This window comes from Cariama cristata, unplaced genomic scaffold (genome assembly GCF_000690535.1).
Source record: "Cariama cristata isolate BGI_N322 unplaced genomic scaffold, ASM69053v1 scaffold19063, whole genome shotgun sequence".
Lineage (NCBI taxonomy): Eukaryota > Metazoa > Chordata > Aves > Cariamiformes > Cariamidae > Cariama > Cariama cristata.
In genome coordinates this window covers 74,824-91,087 of record NW_009606952.1, presented here as the reverse complement: position 1 = coordinate 91,087, position 16,264 = coordinate 74,824, and the positions used below count along the sequence as shown (strand labels likewise).

The window sequence follows — 16,264 nt, the reverse complement described above, 5'->3', positions numbered from 1 at the left end:
ATGCTTTGTGGTTTTGCCCTGGGGTATTTGCATATGGGAACATTCATTTTTGTGATCAAACCTTGGAAATGAAAGCTCTTTGCTAGCTGAATATCCATGTAAATACTTCGGGAGTTTAATTCTTCAAGCAATAACTTCTTCAGTAAAATCTTTGTCCTCTAAAAATCTATGACATTAAGGCCTTATCCTAGGATTTCTTTCTGCTCACTGGTTCAGCCTGAGACCATGCTGAGCGAAGTACCTTTTTGTTAGCTGGCTGAAGCATTTTCTGATCAGTGACTGCATAAACCTTTCTACTGAAGCAACCTTTCCATAAGCACATCCTTTCTTTACAGGTGCTTGGCTGGATCAGGAATGGTGAATCGATGCTGAATGCAAGCCTTGTCAATGCGAGCTCCCTCTCTGAAGCTGAGCAGCTCCAGCGAGAGCACGAGCAGTTTCAGCTGGCCATAGAGGTAACATAAATAAGTTAACTTTGTTTCTTCTTCTCAGGTGAACGTCATACAAAAAGTTATCTCTTGGCATCAATCGTTGCTTGCTTGAAGGAAGGGAAGGAATAAAAATTTTAGAAAATCAGCTTATCATTAAACTTGTAATGCAGCCAGAGGTTAACAGTGAAATAGATTATTTATCATCTGCAGCTAATTCTGCTGTCAGATGTCAGCCTTTCCATTCATGAAAATGACACTGTGCATCTCCTGATAATTTCTTTGGTAAAAAAATTAGAAGATTAAAATTCACAGTGATCTGAAAATGGGAAAATTTTGTGAAGTCGGTTTCCTCCCACGTCCACAATTTGCAGATAATTTCACAGCATTTATTTATTAATATCTTTGATATTGGATAATGCTCTCACATGAAATCTTTGTTTCATTCAACTCTCCTTTTGTAGACAGCAGAAGAGACATTCATTCAAACCCACATTCTCAAATAACTTTGAAGAAGTGGCAAGAGTGGCAATTTTTAAGAATTCCCTGCTAAACTGACCTTTCGCTCCTGCTTGCCCTGGAGTAACACATCTTTGACCTGGCCCTTGAAAACTAATTACGAGCCAGTTCATTTGCCTCACTCATGGGGCCAGGACATGGCAGGAGGAATAGCACGTCCTCCGAGCTGCTTTCCTCTGAATGAGGAGGTAGTGGAGGGCTGTGGACTCCCCTGAGTAGGGCACTACAAGACTCATAGTTAGGCTTAGTACTTTATATATCTTTGTCATTATGAACAAACCCTACACTCCAACAGTGTGCTCACTCTGGTTGCTAGAAAGGGGGTCTGTTGCTTTCTCCTATTCCTGCTTAACAAAGCATATATGCTTCCCAGATTATGTTAATTGTTGGCTTTTTACAGAGCAAAGAACAAATTGGAAAATCCCTTTCTGTGGTTTATAGATACTTGAAAATCATGAAAACTAAACCAGACTTTAAACTATGAAAATGATATATCCAAAATGGAGATTTGAAGAGATGCCTGATTTAGGAAGGGAAAAGTGCCTTCATGTCTTCTGGTAAACATTAAATAAGTCAATATACATTATAGAGTTGCTAGTAAGTATAGAGTTTAAATCTCAGCTAATGACCTGTTTTGATCCAGCTCCACTCACACTAAGGAAGGAGCAGCTATTGCAGCTCCTAAGGGAAAAGGACAAAGTTTTCTATCAATTTTGTACAAACTGGCTGGTACCAAGCTGTGCTGACCACATCTTGGCAGCCATCACCAGACAGTGGTGGGGAACAAGACACCCTCCGGCTGTGTTATCGCAGCTTGCTGCTGTTGGGGAAGTGCTTGTATTTGGTGGTAAATGCAAATCACAGAGGGAGAAGAGGGTTACGCCACAGTAAGGGGAAAATAAGTTTTCAAAGGGAGAAAACACTAGATTAAATATTTAAAGTGATTAAAGCTCAATATGGGGAAGAGATCAGCAAAGCACACAGGGCGGACTGTTCTCCAAAGGCCTTCTAGATGTGGAATTGATTTTCAGTTGAAATCCTTTAAAGTCTATTTAAAACAAGTATTACAATTCTAACATCAGTTAAGCAGCTGGATATTAAATTTAACCAGTTGTTCTTGAACATCTTCCTAAATGTTTCTGCCAAGTATTAATCCTTTTTTTGCAAATAGCTTTCTCTACGTTGCATTATTCATCACTGTATTACCAGATGATTTCAAGCTTCTTTCCAGGTTCAAGGATTAGATCATAAAAGTATCACATGAGAATTTGTCAGCAGCAGTTACAAATGGGATGCGGAACAGAGGAGTCTTTGGGAGATTTTAGGGCTTCTATTCAGAAGATTAAAGTCAGATATTGGACTAAACCATGCCTGAACACATTTACTCAGGAGGCTGTGAAAGGCTGGGGGCTATTTTCCTCTCAGAGGAAGGTGTAACTACCACTTGGTTACTCTGAGAGGAGCTGGTGTAGGCAGGGGAATGGGGCAGATAATTGAGTGCTGCCTGTAAAGTGGCTACTGAGTAAACTGGAGAAGAGTGGAGAAAACGGCTTGACTCCCCCAGCTGTGGCCTTAAAGGTAGCATAGTGTAGCTCCAATATGAGTGAGCTGACTTTCAGAAATTTATCTTGTAGGGGCTGATATTTGTGATATAGTTCATGCTATTTAGTAAGGCGTCTTCATACCTTCTGGGGTTGGTGTTTTGCATCCTGCGGACAGGACAATCACATGCATGAGTAAAGCTGCTGAAGCCAGCAAACTGCCTGGCAAGAGTCAAATTGGGAAGATTAGGCCCGTAGTTTGCCAACTCTTTGGTTTTGTATCTGCAGATAGTGTGGATGCAGTCAGCACTGAGTACAGACTGGATGTGAGCTCGGCACAACAGCTGCCTGCGTTGGGGTTGTCAGAATGGATCCACTGGGAGCCCTGCCCTGGGTTGTTGCCCAAGGGGCAGTAGCTGATCAGTAGAGCTAACCCGTCTTAGCTGGTGTTTGCTTGTCCCAAGCTTCAATAACATGTTGCAAATGTGTGTGAATAATTGAAACTAAAATGCTTTGCAGAAAGTAACTATTAACTGAAGATAACTCTCTGAAAATGTTTCACTCTCTCATATCTCCATGCTCACACCTCGCTTCACCTTTCTACCATACATCTGGCACATCTATACAACCTCTCTTTCCTCCCCTCATACACAGTCCCTCTTTCATGCCACTTCCTTACAGAAGACACACCAGAGTGCCCTGCAGGTCCAGCAGAAAGCTGAAGTGTTGCTACAGGCTGGGCATTATGATGCTGATGCTATCAGAGAGTGTGCCGAAAAGGTGGCCCTGCACTGGCAGCAGCTGATGCTGAAGATGGAGGACAGGCTCAAACTTGTCAATGCCTCGGTGGCCTTCTATAAAACCTCTGAGCAGGTGAGCTGAACGGTATCATATCTGTGCTGTAGCATATTGCTACAGCCTGGGATTTAGCTCCCAGTGTATAGTGTGAAGGTCCTGACTCTCACCAAGATCGGCACAGAGTGCTAACAGTTCCAAATACCTGCTCTGCCAATACCACTAAGGAGCAGTGCTCATTCTTCTCCCTTTTTCTTGAGTAATCCCAAAAGTAGGAAGAGTGTGGCTTTAGTCAGCCCTGCTTGCCCTTAAAAGCTGCCCTTTGTCTTTTTACATAAGTTAGCATGTCTCCATCCACACATTAGGTGCATATAAACCTTTCTGTCACCTGAACAGGGCCACTGTTGAGCCCTCAGATGACTCCCAGCTGGTAAACACCAATGTGAGTGTGCTCCGCGATGTAGCGGTTCTGGTAGGTGTGGGTTTTCTACTCTGGTCCTGAGTGTAGAGGGCCTTCTGCCAGCAAGGGATCTCACAGCATTGGCAAAATTAACTGAAAGGACATTTGCTCCATTGGCATAGCAATGCTGAGCCACACATGGAAACCAAAGTTTGAACTAGTCAAAATGGTTTCTTTGACAAGTATTGTAAACAAAAACAAACAAATGAAAAAGCAGCAGTTTGCAATAATTTTCATCTTAAACTTTTCAGTGAAGCAATGGAATTCTTGAATTTTATTTTTTTTAATTGTCCCCTTTCCAACGAGAAGAATTTCTGACATCCCACCATTTTTGTTTCAAGTTCTCATGATATCAGAGTTAATTTTGAGGAATATAAATCTGCTTTTCCTTGAGAACTACTTGCCATTAGTTAATTGTTGCTTTGTAAGCAGTACTAGCCAGTGTTTTCACTAGTTGTTAAACACCACCATGCTGAAAAAGATGCCAAGATATGAAGGGATTTCTCTTAAATCCATCTGCAACATGGATAATTACAGCAGTAGCCATTATATATTGACACAACTTTACTTCATGCTGGGTGTCCCATGAATTGCAAAACACATTCTATTTGGCTGCTGGTACGGTGGGATTATTCATCCCTTGCACAAACAGGTGCCATTTCTACTGTAGTCAGTGAGAATTAGTGTCACAGCGTGGATACTCAAATAGCCTTGCCCGATGTAATTTACTGCAGCCAGGCAGTTTGTGTTAGCATGGACATTGCAGGAACCTGTGGTTTTATACAAAAGGCAGTAGTGACTTCCATTAAATTTTCTATTGTTATTATCACACACTTAGTTCCTCAATTAGAGAACCAGACGTGGGAAGTTTTTTAGCACAACTAAATATATCATAAGGGAAACAGATTATTTTTTTCTTAACATTGAGGCTGTAGATGATCCATAGGCCACTTTTTGGTGTCGTTTGTTTAACGCATTTTTAAGATTGTTTAAGATGAATTCATTCCTTATAATGAATGTCTTTCACTGTGAAGAGTTTCAAACAGATTTACAGTCCCTGGTGCATTCAAGATTGAAATGAATTACTGCTGGTGGAGGGTTGTGAGAAATGAAAACCATTAAGGGATTCATTAGTGCCTTGGACAGTCAAATGTGCTGGCCAAAATATGCATAGCCGGTAATTTATCAATTCAGTCTCTCTTCCTGTTTCCAAGTCACAGACAAGCATACTGCAGTGCCCACCAGTTCATTCATTAGTTGTGTCTATTCAGCAAATGTTTAGGGCAAAGATCATTCAGTCTTTGAATGCTCATAAACTCACTGCTGCAAGTAGTCTGTCGTCTGCTCTTGGGCTGCACGACTGATCTACGGTCCTTAACAGTCTGCTCCCTGACTGGATGACAGTGGATTTGAGTAATTTACTGGATCCTGAATTCTCTGAGTATCTAGAAAAAGCAGCTAAAAGGGTGGAGAGACTGTCACAACCAGCCAAACTTTTTCATGCCTGTCTTCCCCAAGCATGCTAAGGTTTTGATGTAACTGGTGAAGCCCTGGCTTTCAAATAGCCCCATTTCTCTCTGACTTCATTGACAGCCCACTTTATATTAATTTCTCTCATCATCTTAACAGAGAGACGATATTTGCATGTGCAGGGACCATCCTTTCTGGACAGATGTGGATCCCAGGCAGTCCGTATTCTTTCAGTTTTTAAGTTACTAAAGCCCAATAGAGTGCCAAGGTTTTCAAGAAGTAAAATGGAAATGCTTTTCTGTGCCTAAATAACATGTAGGGCACTTGCTCTCCAATAAGTGTTTGAGGGTGAATGCTGCTTTGCATCCAAGCAAGAAGATGATTTCTGATTCTCAAATGCACAAGGTCCTTTAACAGACTGGCAGCAGGATAAGTTTATCAGTTCACCTCAGCTCACCACTTTTAAAATGGAGTTTGATGTGTTCATGAATGGAGTTACACGAAAATGGCCTGTGAGAGTGGAGAGGATTGGTGGATGATGCTGTCGTCTCTTCCAGACTACGCTGTTAATCATGTGGGGTCCTCTGAATTATAAATATGTTCATATGAAAGTTGCAGAAGTGAGCGAGAAAAGGGTGAACGCGTTTAGCTGGACCCCTAGCAATAACTGACTGGATCTTGAGTAATCTCAGCAAGGGAGTGTATAGGAAGAGCCCTCTGGGAGAGAAGAGGAAAGTTCCAAATGTTCTGGAAAACTTTTGCCATTTTTTCAGTGTCTGCACAGGCAACTGAGAGTATTCTCAGGGTCTGCAATGCAAAAGACTCAGCCTTGTCTGAGGCCACTGCACGCAGAATTTTCAGACTGTGTTGGTTTATTTGCCTCGTTCCCATTATTCTACAAAGATAGAAGATACGCTTGTAAGCCCTGTACAGTAGAGCACCTGCATCCACCTAGGTTGCAAGTCTGATTTAATGTCTATTGGTTTCCATCAGTCTTTACAAAAGCTGCACAGGGAGCAACTAACTGCAGCTGAAAAGAATTAGTTCCAGCCTCAGACTTTGTTTCAGGAAAGTATTTAAGCATGTGTTTTTCTTTAAGTGTGTGCTAAGTCCCTTGACTTCAGTGGGGTTTAAACACATCTAAGGCACCCTTCCGGAATAGGGATTGTTTCCTGAATGATCCACTGGGGCAGACTGACCCCTGCCTTGATTCAACCTTTTGAGCTCCCCCCGCCTCCTCCCCCACCTTATCCATTGGAAGAGAAGAAGGATTTATCACCCTTAAATCAGATGAAGTGTATCCCAAACAGTAGAGATCCCCATGGGTAAGAATAACTGCTAGATCATTCTGTCCAGGGCCTGTTTCATACCCAGTTATCCCCATGCCGTGGCCCACAGTCCAAAACATTTAGATTTGAAATGTCATTGGTCATAGACTTTTGCTGACTATGATTGTAGATAACTGAGTTATTGTGCTGTGGGCATGTTTCAGGTGTGCAGCGTATTAGAGAGTTTGGAGCAAGAATACAGACGGGATGAAGACTGGTGTGGAGGTCGAGATAAACTTGGACCAGCAGCTGAGATAGACCATGTTATCCCTCTGATCAGCAAACATCTGGAACAGAAGGAGGCTTTTCTCAAGGTCTAATTTTAGTTCTCTGATAATCAGGAAAATTCCCTGTTAATTAGTTGATTTAGAGCAGTGTTGGTGAGTTTGAGAGGAGGCTCTGAGGTGTCATTCCAGTTCAGGTGCTGGCCGGCTGTATAAACCCTAGGCCAGTTTCACACTGTTATAGTAGGGGTAATAAGCATTATCATCAATGCATATCTCAGAGAAGTGTCATCAGGACTAATTAGGTGGTATTTGCATTGCACTTGGAGGATGTTGGTTGTGCATTATAAATGACAGGTATTATGCAGTATTTTGGTGTTGGCTTCTACAATCCATCTGGCATTTCAAATTCTGTCCTCCAAGCCAATAACTGGAAAACTACTAATAACAGAAGCAATTGTGTCTCTGCAGGGCAGCACCAGGATGAAGACAGAGATTTCCTCCTGCCTTCCAGGTGCTGCTTCGTAAGAACTGTGGAGCTGACAGGCTGACAAATCAACTGACAGCCAGCCTCTCACCTTTCACTAAAGCTTGTATACAGTATGAAACTACACTTGCAGGCAAGGCTTAAGAAATTATGCCCCTAGATTGTGCATTTTTTGAAACAATGAGTAGTTTTCTTGAGAGATGAGTTAGCTTTGGTTAGATTGAAAATGTGTGATGTACTAGCTCTTTACAACCGATTGTCTTATTATTGTCATTAATTTGCCTTAATATATAGAATCAGCCACTATATTCAAAATCACTCATGTTTTAATACATTTATGAGGCTGTTAGTTTGTTAGCTGAGTTTATTGACTCTTAGCTGAAGCTGTCATGTTCCCAGATGAAAAAGAAGGGCTCCCCGCAAAATAAGCAGGGAACTCCCATGGGTCCCCTTTGCTTTTGTTGCTCATCTTTACTGATTCTTTTTGCTGGGGGCTGTTTTTCTTAGGCCTGTACACTAGCACGAAGGAACGCCGAGGTATTCCTCAAGTACATCCACAGGAACAATGTCAGCATGCCCGGAGTAGCAAGCCATACGAGGGGGCCCGAACAGCAAGTGAAAGGTTGGTGCACTGGTGCAATGACAGCATTGAAGATTTTGTTTGCTTCCCCCTCTGCTGTATGGTCATCCTAAAATTTGTGAACGTGCTGAGAAGGCACCTTAAGTTTTGCCATCTGCTGTCACTAAAATGATATATATGCCTGCCACCCTTAGCAATGGTAGTGAGACCAATCAGAAAGTGATCCCTCCTCTGCTAGGCACGAGTTCTTATACAGAACTCTCCTGTTGCAAGTGGTAGTGGGGGAAAAAAGGAAAGGGGTTTGAAACACGGACTTTCTCCAGCTTCCCTTGTCAGGAAAGTCCATGGGAGTAACACTGTGCCATCCCCCATCATGTAGGTTGTCAGCTGAGATGATCAGACATCGTTTTACCTTGATATCTAAAAATGCATAAACAAATAAGCACATGTCAAATACAAGGTCTAGATGCATCCTGTTGCTCCTGAGCACTCGAAAACAACGAACCCCAGACTTGTTTGTCTCTAGGATGGATCTGCTACTTTTTTGTCCCTGGAATCCTATTTGATGTCCTATCACATCAAACAATCACCAGCAAAAGTATCTGCCTGTAGTTACTTTCCTTTGGTCACAAGAGCACCATTTACTATCAGATAATACATCTGAGATGTTTGAAACCTTTCCACTCCTCTGCTTAATTAAACAGTTGTTAATCTGTGCCTAGCAATGCTGCAAGGTACTGATAAGAATGAGCAAAGTGATTCTACAGAAATAAACCATTTTTGTTATTGGCTTTCTTACAAGCTGCAGAAAGATACAGGTTAAAAGTAGTGCAGTCATTATATATGTGGGAGGGATGGGAACTTTGGTTATACACAGAAGATGAAAATGGTGCTTCTGAAGAGATTCTTTTCCTTCCTTTCTTCCAATACCAGTTCTTCAATGTTAACATGACTTTGTTCAACTTTGCCCCGCTACTGTGCCAAATTCTTGTTGTTGTGGACTTTTGTTCCCTACAGTTGAAAACCATGGGGAAAATTAATTAAACCCTGACTCAGCAAGCCCTTAAATATGCAACTGATATAAGCTTGTGACTGTTCCTCACTGAGCTTGTTTGAAATGACTCACTTATATAAAAATCAGCTTGTATATTAGTTTTTTTCTAAGCCAAATGTGTAATTCTTAGGCTTGGTGACTCTATCCACAGAAAATCTTTGAAGTGGACACTTTAGTTCAGAATAAAAGCACCATTTAGTAGGACTGTGCTTCCAAAACAAAGTCAGTAATACGGAACAGAATTGGTCTTATTTGGCATAAACTGTTTATGCAGAGACCCGATCTAGAGCACCCATAACAAACTTCAAGTTCCTTTTGTCAGTCAAACAAAGTTCCCATTGTCCTGAGCAGGGACCGGGCTAGGTTTTGCAATTAACTTAAGTATTACAGATTTTTTTGACCATAATCAGTGTCACACTTGTAACTGGGGAGGGGATACATCCAAATCTGTTTGCTGCCACTAATATTGATACATAAGCAATGAATATTGGTACATTCAGAAAGGGCTTAGGGTGAGAGAGGTTATTAACAGGTGCTGTAAATGATCCTAAGTCACTGTAAGTGGTTGAGAAGCCAGACTCAATGTTTTAATATAAAAGAGAGTAATTGCTGCCTAGGCTGCGTGTGCCTGTGGTGGATGCTCCGCTTTGAGGACAGGGATAGTTTAGAGGACCAATACCAGGCCTCAACCCAAAATCATAGCCTAGCAGTAACTGCATGGGGAGCACACATAGGGTCACCAGGCAGCACAGGTGTACAAGAAACCTTACCAGGTATGTCAAACTAGGGGCTCAGGTCTGAATTAAATTCAATCATGACCAGACCTCTGCATGGCACACTAGGCTTTGGTGTCAAGTGCTGCGTAGCCTGTGGCCAGAGCAGCAGACAAGGCAGTAAAAGGGCAACTTCTCCTGTGTCAACCTGTACAAGACTCCTGAAATAAGCAACAGAAGAGAATGAAAGACCTAGAAATCATGTACCCCAGTGTATTTGCTAGGGTAAATCCCAAACTCTGTTCTAGCATCTTCTCCTTTACCAGATAATCCTGCAACTACACTTTTTTTTTGTGGTGTTTGTTGGGGGTTTTGATTTGGTTTGGTTTTTGGTTTTCTTTGGTTTTGTTTTTTTTAAAGCAGCCTCTTTGAATCAATGCCTGTTTTTAAGAAGTACAGTCTCAGGGACTCTGCTCTTGGGAATATGGTCCAGGCAGAGTGAGTAAATTCAGCTTTTTGTGGCTTATTTCTGTATGCACTGACAGAATCACTAATCACACAGATGTTTTCCTTTGTCCTACAGCCATTCTGAGTGAGCTGCTGCAGAGGGAGAACCGGGTCCTTCATTTCTGGACCCTGAAGAAGCGGAGATTAGATCAGTGCCAACAATATGTTGTCTTTGAGCGTAGTGCCAAGCAGGTAGTGTAAAAACCCCACTTCGTCTTTCTGTCCTGGCAGTATGTAAATATTTCCTGTATCTGTGTAATGCCTATGTGGGGTTCCTGTTGCAATCTCAAGTTGTATTTAAAAACTGTAACTTTTGAAAACATGGCAAATGTAGATTTTTAAACCAATTTGAGAAAATTCCAAAACCCAGCAACAAAACTCAGTATTTTTTCCAGGCCAGATTAATTTCTGGATTTGTTCATTTGTTTGAAAATAGATATAAGAGCAAACTTGTTTTATTGAGCTGTTAATGAGAACACTGCTTTCCCTGCATGCAGATTTATCTGTATATAGGTAGAATTTTCTCCTTTTTGCACTAGGAACATACAGCACCTTATGTATCCTCTCCCACCTGCTTTGATTACTGCAATATTTTTATGTGTTCTTAGAAAGTGTTTTAGTATACGCAGTATTAAGTCCCAATGGATTTGATATCCTTTATTTGGCAGATTTTTTTTTGTCAGAGGATTAGTTCTTGAAATACAAAGATTGTTTGGTTTATTTTTCCTTTGGTTATTTTTGACATTCACAGGCCTTAGACTGGATCCAAGAAACAGGCGAATATTACCTCTCTACTCACAACTCCACAGGGGAATCAGCAGAAGAAACTCAGGAACTCCTGAAGGAATATGGGGAATTCAGAGTACCTGCCAAGGTAAACAGTGACTTTAATCTAATTATGGCATCTGCCTTAGTCTATGTTTATGATCCTGTTTCAGTGCCTTAATTCTCTGTAATAATATTCTCTTGATTTTGTATTCTCTTCCTGACATTCCTAGCCCAGGAGATAAATGTCTTTTGAAAACTGTGGTCTTTCATTTTTAGCAAGACATAGGCACAAAAAGGAGGTTTTCTCCCCCTTAGTCTGTGCTGCTAATGGACCATTTTTGTTCTAATCAGAAGGAAGAGAAAGTCCCCATTTGTATACAGAGTTCACAGCAAGCTGATGAGACATACCCTGATTCCATCCTCAAAGAATCATACAAGAATGGTATAAAGTAACTAATTGATCTGAATATATACAAGGTCATCTTGGATTCCCTGTCTCTTTCTTCTGTCGTTACAACCATGATTTGTTTCATTAATTCCAGCTGGGTTCATCACAGATGATCATTGATCTCATTAGAAATAATCTGCTGATCCCAACAAAATACTTGAAATAAATGGGTTTGTAAACTCTGGAGTGAATGTTTTTGAGTACAAAACTGCATTACCAAGAATCTTTTAATTTATATGGAGCAATTCTGAGAAATCTGGTGGAGTTTACAGAGGAATGGTGATTGCATCTGCTTCAGACAAATTAATTCAAACCATAGGTAACTCACAGACAGTGAATCCACGGGGGTATTAACAGTCACTGATAAGGATCTAAATTGCAAAGTCGGACTGCAGCAAGACCATGGCTTTGGTATTATGTAGCTTCATTTCACTGTGTCCTCAAAATTGATCTTCTGTAATCCTTAAATTCCTCATTAGGCTGTCCATGCTTGCATGGGTTTGATTCACAGGCTTTGTGGTGTTCTTGTCCTCTTCCTTTTTAGTTAGCTTGCATGTTTGTGAAAATGGGAGATAACTGGCAATGGAGGGAAATTAATTTAATCATACAGGACCCATACAATATTCCTTTAACAGGACTTCTGGACTCTAACCACCCATAATCAATCTGCCTGAAATCACATTCCAGTTTATAATTTCATTTTGATCAGAATGATCCCAATTCATCCTGAAGTTTCCAAACTATTTCTACTCTTTACTTAGCCTAGGATTGAGTTTTATACATTGTTCCTTGTTGACCATCACTGGCTGTTCCTCACAGTGCTGCATCTAATCTTACTCCCTAGGGCTGTAGTAAATCACTTTCCTACTGCTGACCTAGAATATTTTCACTGCCACGTGCAATCTGGTAAATTCGTGTCACTCCCAGACTGTTATTCTCAAATGAAGCTGTAACTGAAAGCCTTCCTGATCCCAGTAACTTTGTGGTCAAACCAATTGTTTGGAAAGCAAAAACATCAGTAGCTTTGGAGAATGAAACACCCTTTAAAAGTAACAGGAAGTCAGATTTTTATTTCTCCATACCTAGCCTTGCTTAAGTACTCAACTAATTTGTTAAGATGACCTCTGATTCAGCTGTTAGTTTATTTTGCTGGTGAAATTTCTTGGATTTAGTTTTGGTTTTGAAATTTGCTAGATGTTTTCTGCTCTGACATGCATTTGTCCATTTGTGGGCAGACTGTTGATAATGTCAAGTACCTGACAGCATGTCTTGCTTCAGACAGAGTGGAAAATTCTCCCCATCTCTGAAAAGCAGCTTGCCAGTACCTCTGGGGATACAACTGATTCTTCTTTTGCTTTTGAGGATTAACATGTGCATTACAGCTGGATTGCAGCCTGTACAGTTGATATCTCAGTTTTTATAAGCATTTTGTACTTGAGTTGGCTCAAACATAGGGTTCAGGCACCTTCAGTTCCTGGGATAGATTTGGAATCTAAGCTAAAATTTCTAACTAGCTCCTTTGTGCCAGATTTGCTCAAAGATCCTCAACATGGAAAACCATAGCGACTAAGGGGCAGTCAGAGCCCAAGTGGCACAGAAAAGATCTCTTGAAGGTTTGGGGGCTCAGTGTGTGTTTTGGAGTTCAGGCATCTTTCAGTTTGTAATGCTCTAACTGGAACTAAAATACTGATGAAGGATTTTATAGTAGACCAAGAATTTGGATTTAAATTCTGTTTGTTTCTGAAGCAGAGTAGTAGTGACTCAAACTCACTTCCTGGGATGATATGTGGTGTATTAATGACCTGCCTACACAGGTCTGCAGAACCACCTAGGTATAGATTCAGAGTAACTTAGTGTATTTTATGAGGTGTGATTTTTAAATCCTGTCTTCTCCAAGGCTCACAAAAAATAAGTTTTTGGTTATGGGAAGGAGGCATGTCTAACTTCAAACATGTTTTCCTTAAGTGTTTGTGTGTGTGTGGTTTCAAAAACTTGACTTTTTCTATCTCCTGCAGCTTCATAAGTGTCCTTATAAAAATGTCATTCCTTTCATGTTTTACTGGGCAAAGTTTAAAGCATCTGATTCTGTATAAAATGAAGTACAGGCACTCTTTAATGATGTATAAAAAAATAGCGAGCTGCTTCTGACTGCTGTGTGAATTAAAAACAAAGGAAATAATAACAATGCAACATAACTGAGCACCATATTTTGGGCAGCAAACAAAGGAGAAAGTGAAGCTCCTCATCCAGCTGGCTGACAGCTTTGTAGAAAAAGGACATATACACGCCACTGAAATTAGGAAGTGGGTCACCACTGTTGACAAACGCTACCGTGACTTCTCTCTCAGGATGGGGAAATACCGCTACTCCCTGGAAAAAGCCCTTGGAATCAATACAGAGGTACTGTAAGTCCATGTCCTGTTGGGGTTTTATACCAAAGCTGAAAGTCACAGAGGGAAGTGAAGGCTATGGTATGAATGCTGCAGGTTATTGCGTGTCCATTAGAAACCCTTAAAACGCAGCCAGCCTACCTAGCGAAGATCAGAACTGTTTCTGAAGAGAAAAAGTTTTTTTGTGGCGGATCAGTGATATGAGGAGGAAACAGAAGATCAGAAAGACTTTCTAAACAAATATTTGCACTGTTCTCCAGGAGACCATACAGCTACTGAGAGGGAGGGGGAAACACATTACTTGAATAAAAGTCTGTGTTAATTTTAGCATAAGCCATAAATCCTGCTCCCACACCATTATTTTGAATCAAACTCCGGCTTTGACTGTAAGTTTCCATTCTCTCATCCTTTAACTAACCAAAAAATTGATCCCCAATGTCAGCTCTGAGCTTTTTTAGGTGAAATGGAGCAACACAGGAGAAACAAAAATTAGAACCTGCTGCTATTCCCTGGCCACAGTATTAAGGGGAAGCGCCAGAAGCAGAAACACTTAAAAACCTTTCAGTCAGCCATCCTTCAAAATTAAGTATCAAAGAAAGAGGAATAAATTCCCTCACTTACACCCTCAAGATATCTTAAATATACTGTTCCTTGTAGGAACACAAAGTTACTAACCACAGTCTGGAAAGGTATTTCCATGGCAGAAGGCCATTGGAAATTGGGATTATCTCTGCATAGTGCTTTACTTTATCAGACTATTTGTGAAGTCCCATACTAGGCAACTAATTTAGATGTGAAGCAGTAAGGTAAAATTTAGACATTTGTCATTAATACCTGTTCCTAGATAGGAGGAACAGTGAAGACTAATAAATCTCATAACTGGTATTTTTTAAGACTTCTCTCTCACCTTCTTCCCTTCTACCTTCTCACTGTAGTTCTAAATCTGTTTGAATTTCCTTCTTTCTGACCTTGGTATCTTTATATTTCTTTTGTCCCTTCTTATCCATTTGATCTCCTGAACATGTTACATTTTGTCAACAGTAGGATTACAATGAATTTAAAATCTGTACTGTCATTTTTTTCTAGGATAACAAGGATCTAGAACTAGATATTATTCCAGCAAGTCTTTCAGACCGGGAGGTAAAGCTGCGAGATGCAAATCATGAAGTCAATGAAGAAAAAAGAAAGTCGGCCAGAAAGAAAGAGTATGTCCCCAAACGCTCACAGTCTGCCATGGCATATTATCTAAGAGTGATTCCATGACATTTGCATGACCAGGACTTACTGACAGTCTTATAACTCCTTCCAGCTGCAGAGCTATTGACAGAAGTCTACAGGTGTGGGGCAGAAGTTGTGACTTGTAGGCTAGAGAATTTCAGAACATACAGGTTGCATTTCTTTTGGTTTTAATCAGAAGTTACTTTTGGAAAGGGAAAGGAGTGAGTCAAGCACTTTGATGAGACCCTGATGTCATGGAGATACTCATTGTCATGATTTCTTTCTGGCTGTATGTGAAAAGTAAAATGAACAGGAAAAAATGAAAAGCATCTTTATATGTCTAGGTATTATCTAAACTCCAATGACATCCAGAGGAGTTAACTGGGTTTCAGTGACACAAGAGTTCACTCGAAGTTTAGGTTCAAATTTCAGTGGGTGTAGAACTGAGATAACTGGAAATATTTCATACTAAAGGAAATATTTGGAGAGCGCTTGTTGCACTTAAATCTAGAAACAGACTTATTTCACAGTATTTTGTCTTAATTTTTGTGTGAGAATATTCTGGAAAGCGTTTGTATGTACCATCCTTCTCAGCCCTCTGAAATTGTCACTACAGTGCATAACCTTGATAACTTTAGAGAACAGTGATTACACTTGGTCTGCCTGTGGCACATTTTCAAAACATTGGGCATTTTAACTTTGAGCTGCCCAGCCTCAGGCACTACAGATGTCATTGTTGGGCTTCCCAGCAGTCTGGATTTTCTCCTTTCAGATACCAAGCTGAGGAAGCCTCTTCAAAGTAGTGGTGTCTCCCAAATCCATCTGTATTTCCAATGGAGGTCAAGTTTCAGGGTGATTTACCACTATTAGTGAAGGTGCAGGTAGTGGTGTTGAATCTCAAGTCCTTACTCCTGGGGAAAAAAAAAAAAAATTCGGAGAATCAGTTGACTGTTAAGGATGGGCATGTAGATAGTATATCACAACTCAGGGTTGCAGAAATATGACTTAATAGAATTTTATGCAGAAAAGATATTTAGAAAATAACCCTACAAGGGACTAGAGTATGAAGTGGTGTTTCATTCATGGAGCTGAACAGTGCAAAGTAAGGCAGCTGAAGATTTAGAGTGGAAGTACACTGATTCATTAGGACAACAGAAGGCTATTTTGTTTTCTATTCATTGCAAAAATGCTTATAATGTCCAAAACACCTGAAATACTTTCTTTTTTCCAGATTCATTATGGCTGAGCTGCTTCAGACGGAAAAAGCTTATGTCAGGGACTTACATGAATGTTTAGAGGTAAGTTACAGCCTGGGAAATCTCTGGTATTTTCAG

The 16,264-nt window shown here is 40.6% G+C and overlaps 1 protein-coding gene across 1 annotated transcript in view; it reads left to right on the top strand.

Annotated features, from left to right (window-relative positions):
* Positions 1-335: 335 nt before the first annotated feature.
* LOC104158813 (kalirin) overlaps positions 336-16,264 on the top strand; it is a gene marked incomplete at both ends in the record, with an annotated part of 73,771 nt that continues 57,842 nt past the window's right edge. Inside the window, 9 exons of the mRNA XM_009696563.1 lie at positions 336-455; positions 3,170-3,361; positions 6,706-6,855; positions 7,760-7,874; positions 10,183-10,298; positions 10,858-10,980; positions 13,540-13,722; positions 14,799-14,917; positions 16,162-16,228. Of these exons, the coding sequence (XP_009694865.1) occupies positions 336-455; positions 3,170-3,361; positions 6,706-6,855; positions 7,760-7,874; positions 10,183-10,298; positions 10,858-10,980; positions 13,540-13,722; positions 14,799-14,917; positions 16,162-16,228 (1,185 nt within the window). The remainder of the gene's footprint in view (positions 456-3,169; positions 3,362-6,705; positions 6,856-7,759; positions 7,875-10,182; positions 10,299-10,857; positions 10,981-13,539; positions 13,723-14,798; positions 14,918-16,161; positions 16,229-16,264) is intronic.